Source organism: Glycine soja, chromosome 19, assembly GCF_004193775.1.
Source record: "Glycine soja cultivar W05 chromosome 19, ASM419377v2, whole genome shotgun sequence".
Lineage (NCBI taxonomy): Eukaryota > Viridiplantae > Streptophyta > Magnoliopsida > Fabales > Fabaceae > Glycine > Glycine soja.
The window spans coordinates 37150952-37172051 of record NC_041020.1 but is presented as its reverse complement, the minus strand read 5'-3'; the positions used below and the strand labels follow the sequence as shown (position 1 = coordinate 37172051).

The window sequence follows — 21100 nt, the reverse complement described above, 5'->3', positions numbered from 1 at the left end:
TAGCCATAGAATATAGGCTATTTAGAGGGTAAGTCTTGTTGGCTGGCGCAACGATAAGGTTGCAGCCTTATGACTGGGCGGTCATGAGTTCAAATCCTAGAAACAGTCTCTATGCTTATGGGGATAAGGCTGTGTATATCTATTCTTTCCATGCCTCACTCCTTTCTTAGAACTGATGTTATTTACAATGATGATTTCTAAACCTGGATGGCTGTTGAACTTTATGTTTATCTAAGAAGTAAGAACTAATGACTAACTAGTATGATTATAAGTTTTGTTTTCTATAAGCATGATTCAGGTTTTCGTGGCATGTTTTCTATTACTGAGTTATTTTACTTTCCCATTGATGATACTGATCTTATTTGCAGTGAAATTTTTTGGAACGTGCTGGTGCCTAAACTGGAATATAGGAACCCATGTGACTCTAGCTTCTTCCTAAGGCAGATAACCTCGCTTAAGCTGGAAAGGTGAAAAAAGAGACACTTTGTATAGTCCGTACATCTCACCGTAATGCTTCGAATGTTTGTGATGATGATACATCATGTAATTTTGTGTGCTTCTTCTCCCGATGATACCTCTATATCTTCAATCTGTTATATATTTCATAGTTTTTTCGTCAATTATTTTCTGAGATGCTTCCCTTTTGTGGAGCTCCTATTTTGGAGGTATCAAATGTAAATCTTAGTACAACAGTACATGGGAGGGGTGAATCTTGTATAACATTGTAATTTGTTGTTTTTTTTAATTTTATTTTAACTATTAAAATTATGATATTTTCGATACTCCAAATTGCAAGTTTTTCTGTATAACCTCATTGGTCATTTTGAACTTGAATGATCACTTCACATTATTCTGATAGAAATGTAGTTCTTTCTTTTCATCATTAATAGGCTTTCAGATTATATTCCATACTTGTTTATTTGAGAGGACATTATATTCCATACTTAGGCATGCTTAGTCTACCTTAATTTTAGAAAGAAAAAAAAATGTTTTTTTCTTCTTCTGTACTTTCAATTCTTCAAAGATGTATTCTAAATACAATAAATTTGAATAAGCATTAGACTTACCAAAATTTTGATTATAAATTATTTTTAATACAGACTATTAAACTATATAGGGATGTCCCATCTTTTTTTAATAAAAAAATACTTCACATAAAATATTTACTTTGTGGATGAAATTAGTAATTTACTAGTAGTGTAGAATGTTAGTAAATATTTATTTTATAATTTAAAATTTATAAAAATATGTTACTCATCAATTCTATTTTTATAAAATAATCTATTTGTTTTAAAATATGTTATGTAAAATTAGATTTCTTATATTTTTTAAGATTTAAAGGGTCAATGCAATTTGTTACGTTTGTTTTGATATCTATAAGTTGGTACGTTTGTTTAGACATGAAAGTTGGTTTCTACCTGTTAGATTCTTGTCACAAGTAGACAAATTTCTTTCTCTCTAAATTTTTTTCTCTTCTTTTACTTATAAAAACTTATTTTTGAGAGTAAAAGCATTGGTATTCAGAAGGTTCAGATATTCTTTTGCTGTATACGATTGTCATATTTTGGGAGAAGAGCGCAATCAGATTTTTTTACCAATGCAAGGACATTTTCTCCTTAAGGATAGCATTTTTGCGCTTCAACCCATGTTAACAAAATTTCTCTCTTGAATTATTTTCCTTTATGCTTATTCTATAATATAGTGTATTGTTGATTCATGTTCTGTTATTTTGCTAACAAAGTTATTTTGCTACTGTTGTTTAGTTTAAGACTTTGTATTTTCTTCTCATTTATTTCTTTTATTTTATTTTAATTTTATAACGGTCGTAGAGAAAATTTTCACTTTCTTCTTGCATAGTCTTTTTGTGCAGTAGCATTTTATTTTATCAAAATGTCTGTTATGGATATGATTAAGTCCTTTCCAATAAGCTTGAAAAATTTACGAGTGAAAACCTTTTTTGTTGGCAACAACAAATAAAATTCTGGCTTACTGAATTGGATTTATACTTTGTGATTTCTAAAAGAGAAATAAAAACTTTAACTTCCTCTACTGATATAGTGCAAACTGATGCTACCAAATCTTCTACCACTAAGCATGATGTTTTTGATAAAGATATTTTATGTCATGGACGCATTTTAAGTGCTTTGGTTGATAACATATATAAAATTTTTTGTCATACTAAAACTTCTGTTGAGTTATGGGAAGCACTTGAATTGAAATATGGATTTGTTGAAAAAGGTTTAAGTCAATAGTCTTGTGAAAAAATGATTGAGTTTCAAATGATTGATGGAAAATCTATTTCAGATCAAATCCATGAATTTGAAAACATTGTTTATGACATGAAATTGAAAGGAATTGTTTTGTCTGACATTATGCTTGTGACTTTAATGATTTCAAAATTGCCTCCTTCGTGGACTGATTTTGCTCGAAGCTTGAATCATAAACATGAAGGTTTCACCTTTGATGATTTGCTTGTATGTCTTAGAATTGAGGATAAACATCATTCATCTCAAAAATACTTGGAAAAATCTGATTCTCACTCTAAGGCCTATCTTGTTGAGAGCTCTAGTAAACCTTTCTCTAAGTCCTTCAAAAGGTATGGGTTTAACAAAAATAAATTTGGTAGAAAGCCTTCTTTTTCTAAAAATAAGAACAATGCTTTTAATAACAATAAACCTAAAGATAAAAATTTGGGGAATGAAATTTTTTGCTTTGTTTGTGGGTGAGCTAATCATTTGGCCAAGAATTGTTTTCAACGCCATCGCCAACCTACGTCTTTCCCTAAACCTCAGGCTAATGTTGTCTCCACCAGTGCTGCCTTTGATTCCCCATTTGACAGGTACCATGTCACTAGCCTTGAGTTAAATTGTGTTTTTAACTCAAATGATTGGTTTATAAACTTCGGGGCTAATGTTCATGTGTGTGCTAATAAAAAATTATTTTCTTTATATCAGGAATCAATCACACGTATTGTGATCATGGGGGAGTATGGCACATGTGTTAGGAGAAGGTCAAGTGAAGCTAGAGCTATCTTCAAAGAATTTTCTTGTTTTAGATGGAATCTATTATATTTCTGATATTAGGAAAAAATTATTAAGGACTTCTTTGTTAGTCCAACAAGGGTACAAGGTTGTTTTTGAGTCCAATAGAGTTGTTATTACAAGACATGGTGTTTTTATTGGCAAATGCTACATTTGTGATGGTTTGTTTGAGTTAAGTCTTGTGTCTCTTTCTATTAATAAAATATCCAGCATTTCTTCTTTTGTTCAAATGTTGAATGTTCTAATATGTGGCATGCTAGGTTTGGACATGTGAATTTGAATTCTATCAAAAGAATGATGTCTCTTAATCTTATTCATAAGGCTTCCATTGATTTAAAACAAAAATGTGAAACATGTATTCAAGCAAAGCATCCTAGAAAGAGTTTTACTACGTGTATTGAAAGTAATGATGTGTTAACACGTGGTGGTAAGAGATATTTTACTACTTTCATTGATGATTTCTCCAAATATTGTTATGTGTATTTAGTTAGTCAAAAAATGAGTTGTTTGATAAGTTCAAAATATATAAAACACAAGCAGAAAAACAATTTTGAATTCTTTCTCTCTAAATTTTTCTCTTCCTTTTTTTATAAAAACTTATTTTCGAGAGCAACAACATTGGTGTTCAAAAGGTTCGGGGATCCTTTCGTTGCACATAATCAAAACCAACGGGTTGGTGTATCTTGGGAGAGAAGCACAATCTACTAGTGCAGTGGAAGCATTTTCTCTCTATGGATAGTGTTTGTGCGCTTCAACATAGGCTAACAAAATTTCTCCCTTGAACTATTTTCCTTTATGCTTATTGTATGATATAGTGCATTATTGATTCATGTTTTGAAATTATTTTGCTACTGTTGTTTAGTTTAAGACTTTGCATTTTCTTCTTAAAAATAGTATGTTTTGTATGATATAGTGCATTACTGTTGTTTATTTTGCTAACAAAACTGGGTTCTGAAAAATAATTTTTGAAATACTATTTTGTATTTCAGAAAGTACTTTTTGTAATGTTAAAAGAACATCCAAAAGAATTCAAGTAGAATACTAGAACCATTAAAAACCCTATATAAAGGAAAAATTGTATAGTAGTGAAGCAATTGAAGGGGAGAAAACATATAATTGATATCAGTTCTTCAATTAGAATGACTCTAAGAGGTGCTTCACTCCAACAACTTGGACAAATTTATGATTTATTCACACATTGGTACATATATAAAATGATAGGCATTAATTATGTTATGCAAGTGGACAAAAGTAAAACAAAGAATAAAAGTAGTTGGGAGTGTAAACATACTATATTGGAATTTGGAGAATGAAAAAATGCTATGGCTAAAGCAACAGACTTAACAATAGAGGAATAAATGAAGACTAAAGCAAGGGATCCAAGGGGAAGAAGGGAGTGAAATAGAGAAGGGAGTGAAATGAAAAAGAGAGGAGATGATTTGTTTCAATGAAAAAGGGAGTATACCAGGGAGATAAAAATGTCTAAAAAGCAAAGGTTATTTAAGTAAGTTGATTTTAAAAAAGGAAAGGAAATGCACTTTACAAAGAAGTGTAGAGAATGTGACCATGAAGATTTAAGGTTCTTGCTATGCGTACCATGCAAATTGCTGGTACACCTAGCATAATTTGCACAATTCCCATTTTGCCTTTTTGTAAAATTGATACAGACTGAGCAATTCATAAGTCTCATACGAATTGGCCAATCAGTATGAGGTTTACGGATCCGTAAGTTTCATACCAATTGACCAATCTGTATGAGACTTACAGATTGGACAATCGAACTTGTGAATTTCATGTTATTAGCACAATGTTCTAACCAACTAAGTTAGTAGGACAATTATGTTATAAAATAGTTAATATCGCTATATGTAACACTAAAATTTCTAATATATATTTAATGCGCATGTAAATTTAATTAATAGATTTTGTAATAATTAATTTTGATATAATAATTAATATGTTTACATATATAAATTTTTATATGTACATTAAATATACATTAGAAATTTTAGTGTTACATATATCGACATTAATTATTTTATAACATAATTGGTCTATTAGTCTAGTTGGTTATAGCATCAAACCTGAAAATCATAGGTTCAATTATAAAACATATTTTTGTTTTTTTTTTAAAAAATAGTTTGGGCCACTTATGGATTGTCCAATCCGTATCAGTTTTACAAAAGGGTAAAACGGGAATTACGTTGGTTTTCTGGGTATACCAGCAATTGTGCTGGGTTCGTGTAGCAAGAGCCTAGATTTAAAAATACTTAGGCCCAGTGGATCTATGACGAACCCAACGAAAAACAACCAATTTTTTTAAAAAAATACGTGAGAATAAAAAAACGTAGCAGTATATAACCTCAAAAAGAAAATCAATGCATACTTTAGGGCTGCAGGTTCGTGCTTTCCCGCCGCCGCTATACTGCCACCGTCTCCGCCAGGTTTTTCTCTCACTCCGAAACTGTTCTTTCCAACTCTCTCTCTCTCTCTCTCTCTCTCTCTCTCTCTCTAAAGGTTTCGTAACCCTAAACTTGACACGTACCTCACTCACCGTGTGTGTGCAGCGATGGCAGAAGATGATTCAAAGCCTCTGAACTACATCTCCGAAGTCATACTCAAGAAGAGGAAAAGCACCGAAGCATGGGCGTTAAGGAAAAAAGAACAGTTCCAGCAAAAGAAATTCCAATCCATCAGAAAGCCCGAGGATTTCATCCACGAGTATCGCAACAAGGTAACTAACTCACTCACTTCTCATCACATCGTAACTCGTTTGCGATTAATCGCTAAACCTAAAAAGCGTTTGATGTACCAACGGGATTGGGTCTAGCGGAAAGGGTTAGTCTCCCACAACAGGAAAGGTTCGAATCCCGCTGGAAGAGGTGCCCACATCTAGTGTCCGACCGTGCCTCGAAAAGAATTGCCTCCTTTGGAGGAAACCTGTGAGAAACAATAAAAAAAAAGCGTTTGATGTTTATATAATGTTTGCGATAAAATGCAAAATCCTAACGCGTTTCATTTGTGTATATAAAGGAAGTGGACCTTATAAGAATGAAGCGGAGGGTGAAGAGGAAAGTGCCTGAAGCTAACTCCAACACTATGATAATCATTCGGATACAGGGGTGAGTGAAGTAAGTTTTTTCTTTTTGTGTTTCTCTTGGTGATCTGATTTTTTGGGATTGTGAATTTGATAAGTGATGATGCGGCTCTTTATTAGGAAAAAAGACATGCATCCTAGGACTAGGAAGGTGTTGTACAGCTTGGGGTTGAGGAGAAGGTTCAGTGCTGTGTTTGTGAAGCCAAGTGAGGGAATAATGGCCAAGCTGCAGAGGGTGGAACCATATGTCACCTATGGGTACGTTATTAATTTATGTTCTTCATTTTTTGCTTTATGTGTTTGGTGTTAGTGAGCGACTAAGTGGGTTTGTAGAACTTTCCAGGTTGGAATGAAGGTGGGTAGGGAGTTTGAGGTATATGTATATTGATTGGGAATGGGAATGTAGGCATAATAAGTTTTAGGGTCCGTCCATTTGGAAGAGCTGAGTTATAACTTAACTGCATTTTTCTTATATAAACACTTGTGCAAGTGTTTGAGAGAGCTTTTAAAAATAGCTTATGATTTGTCCATAGGCACTTTCCGACTTATTTCAATGGGTTTTCCAGGATAACTTATGAAAGCAACTTACATGAAGATTGTTTAACCCAATTTCCTCTTTTATTATAGAAACAACTTTACATAAGTGCTTATATGATAAGCACTTAGGCTCTGTTAGGATAGAATTTTTAATCAGCACTTACATGAGAAAAAAAAGGTAAAATGCATTGTCTATAAGATAAAATTAGCTTATGCACCTTGGCTTCTGCAAAAGTTAAATGAAAAAGACTTCTATGTTAAGTGCATAAGTTGATTTTAGCTTATGTGAGAAGCTAATTCGATTTACCTTATTTTCTCTTCGATACATATTTAGGGAGAAATTTATTCAAATAGAGCCTTATTCAATAAGCCTTTAATGAAGTTGTTTACCCAAATGGACCCTTGTTAATTGAAGTTAAAGGAACCTATACTAGATGCCTTCAAGTTATTTAGGAAAGGAAAATGCTAAGCACGTTGATTATGTATACCAATCCAACGAATAACACTGTTGCTTTGCTGCCTGCACACATCAACTGTATTTCACCCAGTGTGGACAATGCTTTCAATGCATTGGGTGGAATAGCACTGCCTTTATATATTGCGTTCCTTACAAAAGAAAAAGAGATCATATGTCACTAGCTAAGTATTGTTCTTAATTTTGTGAATATATGTTTCTTTCGTAGATATCCTAATCTTAAAAGCATAAAGGAGCTAATTTACAAAAAAGGACATGCAAGGATGGAACAGCGAAAAGTTCCCTTGACGGATAATAACATTATTGAGCAGGTAATAATATGGTGTTGTTGAATTTCTTGTTTTCCTTTGACTTTTCCCCTTAATTGCATTTGTGATGGTTCCACTTTTTGCTATGTAGGAATTAGGAAAGTTCGGTATTGTATGCATAGAAGACATGGTTCATCAGATTTATAATGCTGGTCCACACTTTAAGGAAGTTGCCAGATTTATGTGGCCCTTTGAGCTGAACAAGCCAGCTGAAGGATTGAAAGGATCAAAAACCATATTCAAGGAAGGTGGAGACACAGGGAACCGTGAGGATCTCATCAATGAACTAATCAATAAAATGAATTAGTGGCCTTTTGTAGTATCAAAATTTTGATGTTTACTATGTCCATTGGATGATCCTAGGTGCAATATCTCATTTTTGAAGTAATCAATTTATTACCTAGAGAAACATTGCCACAGGTTCTTGTTATAGTTGAGTTTTAAGTGTGTATTTATCTTTACAGTCTTCATTTACTTATTGAATTCCATTAGGCATTGGAATGGGGTGGGGTGGAGAAGAAAGGGACGGGCATGGTGTGCTGTGGGGCTTGAATCTGAATTCTCAATATATTTTTAATGTCATGAACGATGATTCAAGTCCGAATGTGATTTTCATTAAGGTGGACAGAAATGGAATATCTGAATATATGAAGAACATTATTGTTGAAGGATCTTAGCCTTGTTTGTTTGTGAGGTTCAATTACGGATTTGAAACTTTAATTTATCTCAGAATCTTAAATATGTTGTATATTTATTGACTTAATCTGTGCTCATCACTCACATTCGCAAGCTCTGTTAAATAATGACAAACTCAGTTACAATCGAAAATTTGTTCTATTTTAGCTGTTTGATTCACGACTTTTTCTGCCTAAGAGTCAATCATACTAGGTGTAATCATATCCGAAAGTGATGAATACAATTTGTTTGTGATGCTTAAATAGATAGTGTATGGTAACCAAATCCGGTCAGTCTACCATGTGCATACGGCTTAACTACGAGGAATGTGACATGTTGCTTGTTGATTTTGGACTATAACAGAAAAGGCTGATTTGAGTAGGTGAAGTTGACTATATGGATCAAATGATGTCATTAAATAAAGTTATAAGTTTAAGTTTTAGAAATGTTATTAAGTTTAAGATCATCCTTGATTTCCTCCAACGTTCTCTTCGGTCTCCCTTAGTTAATTTTTTTCATATTTTTTTCAATGGATATTATACCAATCTTTGTAAAATTTCATTTCATATTCTATCTTTTCTTGTATGATTACATCCATCTTAACATTCTCATTACTCATATTTTTCTCTCATGTCCCTTGAAAGCCCAACATTCACTGTAATATAGTATAATTGGACATATAGTGGTACATAAAACTTGCTTTTGAGTTTTGGTAGGTCCTTTGTGATCACAAAAATTTAATACTTTTCTCCATTTAAGTCATCCGACTTGTATCCTATGTGTGACATTCTCATTAATTTTACCATCATCTTGTATGATTGATTCTAGATCTTTAAAATTAGAAACTTGTGATATGACATCTCTCAATTTTACTTTTGAGCTGAAATCCTCTCTAACTTGCTAAAATTGGAGTGCATATACTCTATCCTACTCTTAAGAGAAAACCCTTTGTTTCCAAAGTCTGCCTCTCCAGAGTTCAAGCTTATTGGTATTGGTATCTGCTTCCCTTGATTCCTCATTGAAGACTGCCATAAAAAAAATGCAATTATGGATAATCTTTTGTATGTCCTTGATAAGCAAATCCACGACTATGTTAAACAAATAAAGACTTAAAGCTGAGCCTTGATGTAATCCTATGCCAATAGGAAAGTTCTTAGTTTCACCTCTTGGAGTTCTCACACTAGTAGTTATCCTTTCATGTCTTGTATAGCTCATATATAAACCAAGCACATGCCTTTTTTCTCCAAAGTCTTCCACAAAATCCATATCTAAGTCTCTCTCTTTACTTTTGTACTTTTCTATCAACATCTGTGTAAGATAAATGGCTTCTGTTGTAGACCTCCCTGACATAAAACCCAATTGATTCTCTGCCATCCTCGATTTTTGACTATAATATGTAATATTTCTTCCCTAATCCCTGTTACGAAGGCTATCTTCTATTGATTTTTTTTTTCAATCTATAATCAATGAAAACTAGTAATTGGGACTTTGGAGGTCATAAAATTAAACTGGTGTTACCATAGTAGAACTTGATATAACTACAAGATATTATGACTGGGCTTGAATCCGTGTATTCTCAATGTATTTTAAATGTCATGAACGATGATTCAAGTCTGAATGAAATTTTCATTACAAGGTGGAGCGAAATGTGATAGTGATATTATCTGAATATATGAAGAACATTGTTGTTTGAAGGATCTTAGCCTTGTCTGTGATGATCAATTACGGGTTTGAAACTTTAATTTATCAAGGACTTTTAAATATGTCGCATATTCATTGACTTAATCTGTTCTCAACACTCAATTTGCAAGCTATAGGTTTAATGAAAAACTCAGTTACAATATAACCGTTTGATTCACGACGGTTGCTGCTTAAGAGTCAATCCTAATGATGTATACATAAACATGGTAAACAAATCCAGTTAACTACTAGGAATGTATCCTGTTGTAATGTTGTTACTTGTTGATTTATTCCCTGAATCCCTGTTATGAATGCTATGATCTATTAATATTCTTTCTTTCAATCTAATGAAAACTTGGTAATAGGGACTTTGGGGGTCATAAAATTAAGCTGGTGCTACCATAGTAGAACTCGATATAATCACAAGATATTATTAACGAGTTTGCATCCTCTTCAGTACTCGACAATTCAAGGAGGAGAGAGATACATGCAAAAGAATGAAGTGAGCTAATTTTTTTTTATCATTTCATTCAGTTGTACGTATCTCTCTCATACTGAAACTGTCTAATTTGTATGGGTCATTTCTTTCCTGATTGCTGCATTAGCAGCTGGTGTTTCATCCTTTTGCTATTTTGCTATGCAGAGCTGGCTAGTGTTTTTTAAATTTTGCATAATTGTTTTCAATTGGTGGTTCCTTAGGAACTGAATTCGGTAGGTTGATACAAACTGTATTAAGATCAATACAAGTAACAACATTACAACAGGATACATTCCTAGTAGTTAACTGGATTTGTTTACCATGTTTATGTATACATCATTTTGAAATCATTTTTAAGGGTAGTGGATTTCAACTGTCATCATTCTGCGATGGAAATGGACAGCTAAGTAGGTTTTCTTAATAGGTAGGTTATACTCTCTGTGCGTTCAAAGTAGACATTCTGACATTAGATTGCTTATGTCATGAACCTTAGAATAGGTTCCTCTAATGTTCCCATTTCTCCAAAATGAAAGGATTGAATAATTAAGAAAATTTAAATTACAAATTTCAAACTATATTTACATTTTCTTGAACATGCCCCAAGTCACTCACTCACACTGTCACACAAGATATATCATACAAATTGTACACAATGGGGAATAAATGAGATATAATTCAAGGCATACCACAATGACATTCTTCTCTAGAAGAAAACAAATTAAATACATGACCCTAAGCTGGAGAAGCACTTCCTGTACAGGGAATACATGTTCAACTGGGGGAGCTGCAACATTTTCTTTGGCTTGGGATGCAAGCAATCTCCCCACAGGCACACACAGAATCAGCCAAATTTTGTTTGCAGAGATTAAGCAAGACAGCTTCTGTAATTCTGGTAAATTTCATCCACTTGCTTTGCTGGCACATAAATTGCATCCTTTAGAGAGCTATGGGTTCGGCCATAGAACACATAAACTAGTAGTCCTGTTGCCAGCCATATAGAAACACGGAACCATGTGCCATCTCTGAAACAAAGATATGCAAGAATTGCAGGAAAATGTAGTTATAGGATTGTACTAAAATTTTAGAATTGCAAGAAGGATAAATGGATAATTTCACTATAAGAAACTAAACAGGAGCTTTTCCAATTAAAATCACATAAAGCTATCATTATGTAATTAGTGTTCCTGCCATTATTTCCTATTTACTCAGATGAAGATGAAATTAAGTTCATCACCATTATGGCAGATATATTCTGATATTCATTTAAAAGCAAATTATAAAAAGGACAGGTCGTCCCTCTGAGTTACTTTTAGTCTTGAAATCCCCCATTCCTTACATACAGCTTGACAGGAAAAAAAAACATTTAAAAAGTGAGCTTGATTAACCAAAAAAAGTATCAACAAATTAAGTATCAATGCTTACCCAAGATTAACTAGTAAGTAGGAATTGATGAGAATGCAAGCTATGGGAAGCAGTGGCACAAATGGGCAAATGAAACCTGGAAAAAGATTAATAATAGAGTTATTTCTGTTAAACTGAAAAGGCTTAATGCATGGCCATCCTACTTTCTACAGTTTGTTATAATGGTATGCAACACTTGTTCAATTTACTTAATGTGTGAGACTAGAAGATATGCATGGCATCTACATTAGTTGAAAGGAGTGAGTTACCACAAACACTGCTCACATAAATTATCAAACTGGCCATCAGAACAAACTGTAGAAATGAACTGATAAGATGATTCAAACACATGGACTTAATGGTAAGACATACCTCCAGAGTGCCCAAAGTCATGTCTTGCATCATCTTGATCTATACAGGTCAGTAAAACAAAACCACACAGAAGAGTAGCACCGCCAATTCCACATAATGCGAAGCGAACAGAACTGGCAATAGGATAAAAAAATGCTCAAAAAACTAGGAGCATCAAGCAATCCTTAAATGACATGAAAAACACTAATGAAGTGCAAAAATTTATTAAGAGATTCTCTTGTATTAATATCATCAAACCACTCCACTCCACTTCTCAGAGGATAAGGGCAAGTCCCTAAATGGCCTACTTCCCTTGCATTCCAAACCAGCCACCAAACTATTTAGGGATCTTGAATCCTTGATTATGTATTCAGAAATTGTCATTGCATGTGCAGCTTGAGAAAAACTACATAATCTGCAACTAGACTAACCTAAGAAGAGTAAAATCTGAAGCTGCATATATAAGGACAAACTCCCCTAAGCATATGAATGCTATGATCCACCCAACAACTCTTCGCTTATCACCTTCATTTAGATCTGCAACCAAAATAAATAAATAAAGAAAAAAAGAAACAAATGCCGTATGACTGAAGGACTATAACAATCTGGACATAATCTAAATCAATCCTCAACCATGTACCATAAACACAAGCGAACTAGTGTTAGTTTCTTGGGCAACATAGATTACATATAATGAGCACTAAAATTATATTATCTATTATATATATTGGCAAAGGAGAAGGAAAGTGATAACTCACGGTTTCCTACAGCAAGATGTTTAGGAAAATCAATTGAAACATCCTCCTTAATAATTAAAGGTTTTCTGTACTCAGAAGAAACAACATTTGCATCTGCATATTCCACATTTGTCTCTGCATTGCTCAATCTGTACCGCTTTAACACTGAAGCAATTGAATCCTGGAGAGATGGAGGCAATGGGACTTCGTCTGGAGGGATATATCTTAGGATCAACACAGAAATTGCCACCATGGTGAATGCTAAAAGCGTACCCACACTAACCTGAAGGAGAAAGTTTTATACATATGATATTAGTACTACTATAAACATTTACATACCATACAGGCCAATAGAACCACCTAAGAAATACTTAATAATTTCAAAAGAGTTGAAATCACAAACTAGAAAAAAAAAAAGTTCTAGCCAGATTGAAATTCTCTTGACAAATTCAACATCCTTGAGATAAACAGCTACAACTTGTTAAAAATATTCATCGTGGACTTTTAATTGAAGAATCATGGCTTCTTGGTATCATGACCCTTTACCCATATAGTGCCACCCAATGCTATTACATGTACAGGAATGCTAAAGACACAATTTTTATAACATTCTTTATTATTAGTTCATTCTTTTAAAAGTGAATTCGGTTAGCTCATCAGCAGGTCACTATTCAAAGTGTGTTGACTATTAGAGAAGAGTAAAAAAATTTATATACTTATACTGTCATCTAATAACAAAATTATCATGTATAAGAAGTCTGTTAACTTTTTACAGTAACTATCTTAAAAATCATACTTTTTCTGATTTCTGGTCAGTTAATGGTGTAATATTTTTTATACTAACAGTGCATAGAGATTAAACTCTATACTATAATGCATGATGTCAATTAATACCGAAATCAGTATACATTAAGGCTAAAAATCCTAGCAAACAAGTCCCAGGCTTACCATTCCTGCTAGTTGAGAGACTTCCATAGAAAAAGCCAAGAATGAAGCCACAACGCCAGTAGCTATTGTGCCCTTAACGGGAACCTGAGTCTGCTTATTTATATCACAAAAAAAAGGTGGCAGAAGCCCATCCCTTGCCATAGACATCAGAATTCGTGGCTGAAAATCATTTAACAAAACACATTTATAATTTTTCCTAGCAAATTAAATACTTCAAAAGAAAAAAGGGACAAAATTGTGATAAACGGAACAAATTATCATAATAGCATAAACCAGCAAAAGAAATGCAGCATATATTTGAATATGTGATTCAATGAAATTCACTGGACTACACCAAGGTCTTCTAGTCCATTACACAATTCTCTAAGAATCAAGCTAACTAGCTAATAAAAATAAGGGTCTTGCTAACCAGGGTACTGATTGAAGGATCAATAAATAGAAAATTTTATTGAAAATCATTGTGGGCGTGCATTGGAAATCATAGTGAGGTACATCGATAACATTTTCTATAACATCTCTCCATTTTTTTCTTTCTTTCTTAACTAGTACCCTGAAGGCACTAGTTAGCATTCTCCTAGAAATAATCAGGCCACACAAATCCCAAATTAGGACCTACCTCTGCTTACTCAATAAAAATATCATTTTACCTCTTCATCAAAAAGTCATTTCAATTCAATTTACAGCTAACACAGAGCTCACTAAAAAAAATTTATCAATTACACTTGTTATGTATCATTACCATGAGAATCTAGAGTTTGCTATATTTTTAACACAAAACTTACACTTTTCCAAATCAATGAAGATTTATATCTACCCATAAAAATGATAATTTAATAAGGGCCTCAACAATTTTATAATTTTAACTATAACATATATTCAAAATATGAAGGTGAACATCATTCACCTAATATGGAGAAATCGCATTCAAATACATTAAACTGACAATGGAAAGAATAAGATAATGAAAATTTTCAGAGATAACCAAGCACACCTGGGTTTACATTAATTTACCTGGGGAAGTATCCCTCCCAACAATGCTGAGCAGAGAGCTGTGAAAGCACCAGCATTTATAATGTAACTGCAATCACAAACAAGAAACTTGTCTTTGGCAACATCTACATAGATTGAGCCACAAAAACTTAATGAGCAAAATTCTAAACTTACGCTGCCCATTCCATCCCTTGATTAGCAAATGCAGATGATATTGGGGTATCTGGATCAATTGCATAATAAGGTACTAAACCAACTAAAACAATGGACACCATCATATATATCCCACAACAAATAAACAATGCACCACCAATACCAAGGGGTAAATCTCGTTGAGGATTTTTAACCTGTTGATCAAGCGAAACATTAACAGGAAGTTTGAAGAATTGACATCCTCAATTATATACACCTTTGCATGTTTGGCATAGATTATTTTAGAATTTAATTTCTATGCACTTGTCTTGTAAACCAATCAGAACTCATGGCACTTTGTTGTTATTATAATAAATGTCAACAAACTTACCACATATATAAGACAATTTCTGATTAGATTATAGTGTAAAATTTCGTTGCATTTCAATGCATGGACTATTTTTTCTTCTTTTTATTATTCAAAAGATTTAGCTGAGCCAAAAAAAATATTATTTCTCTAAAACAAACTGAAACAATCACATGCATGACACTATCATGGTATACCTCTTCAGCAGTACTGGCAACTGCATCAAAACCAATATATGCAAAGAATACTGTAGCAGAACCAGCCAGCATCCCATTAATCCCAAAGGGGAAAAATCTGTGAAAGCAAAAGAGACAAGCCTTTGGTAACTAGAGAAGAAACATGTAACATGGGGGAAGTGCAAAAACAGAGATTTTAAAGTACCAATTAGGAAATTTTTCAAGTGAAAAAGTACCCTATTGGAAGTTCATATCCAACCCATCCAGACTTGAATCCCAAGTAACCACCAGCTGCTATAACAAAAAGCAATGCACATACATTCACTGCTGTCACTATGCCTTGTACCACTGTACTCTGCATGTATTAATCAGTCTTAGTTTATGGACATTTTAATTAAGAAAATAATGAACAATGATTGGGTGAATATGAGCATCGTGCAAGGCTCAGAACCCACATGCAGATCAGGTTGCATACAATAAGTTGCACGAACCAAAAGAAACATGAAGACTATTTTTAAAAAACTTCAAGAACTACAAGTGAAAATAAATAAAGTTGTACAGTATAAAATAATTTTATACTGTCCATTCACAAACTATCATATAGGATAAACTTGTTGATTTATACAAAATTATCTTATAAATCATATCAACAATGATTTATGATTCGATAACAATACAAAACTGCTTTACATTATCAATGCATCACCATTAAACTCAAACTATAAAACCTTTTTGAAGTCATATAATTTGAACATTTAACCATAAATTATAATAATAGATACTTACCTCCTTGATCCCCACGCATAAGAGTCCAGTAACAAGTAATACCAGGATTGCTGCACATGGGTCCACAACAATATCTATTCCACGAATATGCTGTCGGGCCAAAAATATGGGTAAATTGTCCGCACCACCAAAAAGTGCAGCCTAATCAGACAAGTATTTTTATATTTGATGTCAGTGCTTGATGATTTTTTCTCACAGTTCAAACAAATGGTGTAGTTAATTTTCTTTTATTGTTTAAAAACATTCAATAGAAATTCTGAACTTCGAAAAAGTAAATTGGAAACAGAAGATTATTCACAACATACACCAATAAATTTATGAGTTTAATGATTATACCCTATTAGTACAAATTTTTTTACACTATCAACCAATGAGAAATCAAGATTGGTATGACTTTTAAAATGATTATTAAAAAAATTAACAAACTTATCATATATGATTGATAGTTTATAATTAAATGATAATGCAAGTATAAAACTACTGTATAGTATCAGTGCATAATTCATTTTTTCTAAATTTATTTAATTCGCTGCGATACTGAAGAAATAAAAAAGATTTTACCAAATGGCATGCCTTCCTGATTTACCTTACCAATGAAAAATAGATAAATGAAAGGTGAACGATGTAATCAACATATTCTGACACAAAAAATAATTCAATATGACTAATGAGAATTAGAATAACACCGTACCAAATTGGGGGTCACGCCACGAGCAACTGCAGCACTACCAATTGTATATTCCAATAACAAAGACCAGCCAATCAACCAAGCAACACTGGAAATAAAAGCAATCATTTCTGTTAATCAATTCCCAATCAATAATGAGATCAATTTCTTTCATATAAGATAATGGAAATTTAGTTCACATAGACCTCATGATGTAAATTAAATTCACATAGACCTCAAGCTGTTTTATAGAAATACTCTAACCCCCAACTCCCTCCTAATAAAAAAAAATACTAGTAATAATCAGATAACTTTATTATCTATATCACTATCCCGAACCTCCAAATAAGGTACCCTTTCATTCATTAGTTAACTTTACAACACAACTATATTACTGAATAAGCACATTAGAAGTGAGAAGAAAAACAAGAATGAAGAAGAATATTAAAACACAAGGAAAGAGAAATGAAGTACCCTTCCCCAAGACAAATGTATGTATAGTGGTATGCACTTCCAGCAGAAGGGCAGCGACTAGCCAACTCTGCATAGCAAAATGCAGAGAGACCAGCTGCTAATCCAGCAATCAGAAAAGAAATGGCCAAAGCCGGTCCTGCATGCTCCCGTGCAACCGCTCCCACCAGCACATACACTCCAGCACCAATTGTTGAACCAACACCTGAAAAATGATCATAACATTTAAGTCAATATTTTTTGGTTCATAGGAATTGAATTCAGACATCAAAGAGTCTGCAACAATTAATGCATATAATTGAACTAGACTCCTTAGGTTAACAACATATCAGTCAATTTGCAAAACAATTAGGGTGTGTTTGAATTCATGTTCGGTTCAGTTGAATGCCGATGACCGTGGAGACATGGATTCACATTGAAAGTGCATTGAAAAGTGGAAAATGAATAAAACAAACTCACTCTTAGTTAATAACCGATCATGTGCATGCTCACAGAGTCACAACTCATAATCATAGTGAACACATAAAATATAAATAAAAAAGTGGAGGCAAATGTTGTTCTGTGAATGAGAAAAAGGCGGGACAAATATCAAATCCGACAACATCGTCCAATCAAGAGGTCATCCATGAACATTAACCAAAAGTTTTCCACATAACACCGAATTCCAAGGAAATTTAAAACAATTAATTCCCAGGAAACCCAGATGAAAGCACGATTAAAAATGAAAACTTTTTAAAATTAAATTAAAAAAAAAAAAGAGAGAATGAAACTGCATTAATCACCAACTGCAATGAGATGAAGCACAGTTAACTCCCTGGCAAGCAGAGGCTGAGAGTTCCTACGTGGAGAATCAACCTGCTTCCTCCTAGTTAAAAACTTCAAGAAATCCCATGAACCCTTTTGTGACGGTGAATCAACCGAAACACCCATCAAAACCAATTTTTTTTACCTTAATGGGAAAATCAAATCAATGATGATTGTCCCAAGATCAAAGTACAAAACAAAGATTGTGTTGTGGCCAATTAAACTAGTCTTGCATTCAAATCAAAAGGGTAACAATGTCAAGTGGCCAATCAATATGCTTGCATTCCAATCACAGAATCAGATAGAGCATCGAATTCTCCTTCCTTTGGTGATGGGGTTGTTCCCGTTATAGACAAAACAGGCAAAATAATTGATGCCTTCTAAAAGAAGAAAGAATTTCAATTCCAGATTGTGTGTTTGCTTGTGTGTCATTATTATATTTTAAATCTTGAGAAATTATTGTGAAGATATGATGAGGATGATGGTTGGTGACCAATGTCAAGATCAAGAACAAGAATTGGCAAAGACGATTGATTGATGGCGGTAAATGTGTGCTAAATGCTATAAATGCTGACGCCTGTTACCCCCATTACACACAGTCCGGTTTGTAAATAGGGACGATTATATATAGCAATGTGCTATTTATGTCTCGTTACGTGGTCACGTTGCTTGATGCTTTTGTCTAATAAAGTAGTAGCATTATTTCATTTTCAACATTATAAATTTTGTTGTGAAAGAAAAGATGAGAGTTTTTAAAAATTAATTAATATAAAAGTTAATTTAACTTAGAGAAATTTATTTTAATTTTTTTCAACTTGCTTCTAGAAAAGTTTATCGAAACAAATGTAACGGAAAATTTTAGATATATGGTAATAATGTTATGTATATTTTCTTTTTATTTTTATAAATGATACGATTTGAGTTAATACAATTTTATATTGATCTAAGTAGTCTATTTTATGTTTTTTTTTCATAAGCATATTTTATGCTACTCCGTCTTTATATTTAATTCATTTTTAAAAAAAATACTTGTATTTTATAACATTCTTTTCAAATTATTTGGTATTATTTTTTTTAATAACATACCTTTAATTATTTTACAATTAAAGTTACTCCCTCTCGATTAAAATATAAGCACAAAATATCTCTCTTTAAGAAAATTAGTTAACATGATGGTCTCGATAAAAAATTAAATTATTTCCTAAAGTATCCTTGCATTTAATTGCATAAGATAAAAAAGAGAAAGTTATTTAAAATAAAACTCTAATTAAATGAAGAGCATGTTATAGATAATATCATTAAATAAGAGAATTACTTAAAATTTATTTATATTTTGTATATTACACATATTTTTTTTGTTTAATTATATTTTAGTCCAAATGTAGTGTAAATTAATAAGATAAATACATTTTCTCTTATGATGATTAGACAATATGATTAACATGCATTAATTAATTAATTAGGTTAAAAGAAATTAAGTAAAAAGATCAACATGTTGAGCTTCAATAATTAATTAATTAGGTTACCCATTTATTTATTTTTGTTTCTCTTCAATGGAGGATCCTGGTAGGCTAGTTGTTGACTATAGATTATGGACTTATGTGGGATTGGCATCCATCATTTTCTTTCATAATTGCATGAGTTATTATTGGCTCCATGATAATTGTTCTTGGCCCTTATCAAGGGATTGAGATTTTTTTAATTTGAAAAACATCCTCCCTATGGAATCATGATTCTGTTACGAACCAGTTTTTACCCACACCATATCAAAAGCCTCATACATGAGATGCTACGGTGGATGGCGTTGGATGTGCTGAACATAACCAAATTGCCTCAGCACCCTATCTGGAAGATAAGACCACATGTCCGTATTGCACCTGATGAAGCCAGAGAAAAAGGCCTACTGGGGGAAAGGTCTGACACCCTGTGGCTTTCATAAAGACACTAGACGACAACATTTGTAACATCTTATTTTTCGTAAATAAATTAAGAAGTTTTTTTAGTATAAATAAATAAAGTTTTAGAGAACGGTGAGGTTTTTATAATTAAATAAATAAAAAATAGTTGTAATAAAATAATGCTTTGAAAAATATATATATTTGATTTATTCATTTGATAGGAAATAGAATAGAGTTCCTTTATATAAAATAATAAAAATAAATAAATGGAGTAAATGATAAGCTATGAGCACCCTAGGTATAAATCTTATATGTTAGGTCAATTTTCTAACCGACGATGCCTCATTTTCCCTTCATTTGCGTTTTTCTCTCCTCTCCTCCCAAAATCCTCTTTTTTTTCGCAAACCACCAAACTTATCTTAAACAAATGACGATCTCAGACTAATTCACCGTTGGATCATCATGAAATTTAAGCACCTGGTTTGAAACTCAACTCTGAGCATTTTCACCGTTGGGAATTTCTAAATCATATTGTAGCTAAGAGAAATACACTTCGCATCGTAGCCTTTTTTCCCGCTGAAACCCAAAACTGTCTCGGTAAAACTATGATCCCGGATTCATTAACCGTTGGATTGTCATAAAATTTTAATATATGGTTCTTGATTCAATTTCGCACACCTTCACCGTTGGGATTTTCTAAATATTATTCATGGAAAGAGAAAACAGAATCGCACGAAGATAGTATAAAATGGAGGTTTCAATCCCTTCTTCTCTCTGACGTTTGGGAATACTATCAGAGCAATTAGAGAAAAAAATTAAGGAATCTCAGGAACTTGCTAGAGATGCCGCTATTGCTGTCGAAAGACACGTGAGCCCGCTTAGAAGTAAGGGATGAGTTTATCACAATTAGGGTTAGAATGAACATGTGTAGTAATCCTTAGAAAATTAAATTGTGTTTATTTTGGGAAGTTTATTAAATTATAATTTTTTCTTTATTATTATAAATACATTATTGATGTCCTGATGCAAATTGATTGATAAAATAGAGTGATCTTGTGGTTTTTTATTTTTTTTATATTTA

General features: G+C 32.7%; 2 protein-coding genes and 1 pseudogene across 2 annotated transcripts; 2 read left to right on the top strand and 1 right to left on the bottom strand.

Annotated features, from left to right (window-relative positions):
* Positions 1 to 883, top strand: part of LOC114400027 — a 69001-nt pseudogene extending 68118 nt beyond the window's left edge.
* Positions 884 to 5402: 4519 nt separating this feature from the next.
* LOC114400741 (60S ribosomal protein L7-1-like) lies at positions 5403 to 8134 on the top strand. Its single transcript, XM_028363358.1, has 6 exons — positions 5403 to 5485; positions 5609 to 5775; positions 6075 to 6163; positions 6259 to 6396; positions 7359 to 7461; positions 7550 to 8134. The coding sequence occupies exons 2-6, from the start codon at positions 5611 to 5613 to the stop codon at positions 7763 to 7765; spliced, it is 711 nt and encodes a 236-aa protein (XP_028219159.1). The 5' UTR covers positions 5403 to 5485; positions 5609 to 5610; the 3' UTR covers positions 7766 to 8134.
* A 2681-nt stretch (positions 8135 to 10815) lies between these two features.
* Positions 10816 to 18523, bottom strand: LOC114399854 (cationic amino acid transporter 2, vacuolar-like). The gene is made up of 14 exons (XM_028362072.1): positions 18100 to 18523; positions 17321 to 17522; positions 16871 to 16955; positions 16180 to 16320; positions 15630 to 15748; positions 15415 to 15511; positions 14893 to 15065; positions 14740 to 14806; positions 13729 to 13887; positions 12802 to 13063; positions 12475 to 12580; positions 12065 to 12177; positions 11714 to 11789; positions 10816 to 11313 (listed from the first exon to the last, which is right to left on the bottom strand). The coding sequence occupies exons 1-14, from the start codon at positions 18245 to 18247 to the stop codon at positions 11157 to 11159; spliced, it is 1905 nt and encodes a 634-aa protein (XP_028217873.1). The 5' UTR covers positions 18248 to 18523; the 3' UTR covers positions 10816 to 11156.
* Positions 18524 to 21100: the final 2577 nt, after the last annotated feature.

Excerpts from the sequence above, each read along its gene's own strand:
- LOC114400741 (XM_028363358.1), top strand. The coding sequence starts at position 5,611 with ATGGCAGAAGATGATTCAAAGCCTCTGAACTACATCTCCGAAGTCATA. Across the intron at positions 5,776-6,074 it reads TCCACGAGTATCGCAACAAG|GAAGTGGACCTTATAAGAAT; the intron begins GTAACTAACTCA and ends GTGTATATAAAG. Across the intron at positions 6,397-7,358 it reads GAACCATATGTCACCTATGG|ATATCCTAATCTTAAAAGCA; the intron begins GTACGTTATTAA and ends TTTCTTTCGTAG.
- LOC114399854 (XM_028362072.1), bottom strand. The coding sequence starts at position 18,247 with ATGGGTGTTTCGGTTGATTCACCGTCACAAAAGGGTTCATGGGATTTC. Across the intron at positions 15,749-16,179 it reads TATGCGTGGGGATCAAGGAG|AGTACAGTGGTACAAGGCAT; the intron begins GTAAGTATCTAT and ends TAATACATGCAG. Across the intron at positions 13,064-13,728 it reads TCTCTCAACTAGCAGGAATG|GTTAGTGTGGGTACGCTTTT; the intron begins GTAAGCCTGGGA and ends TTTCTCCTTCAG.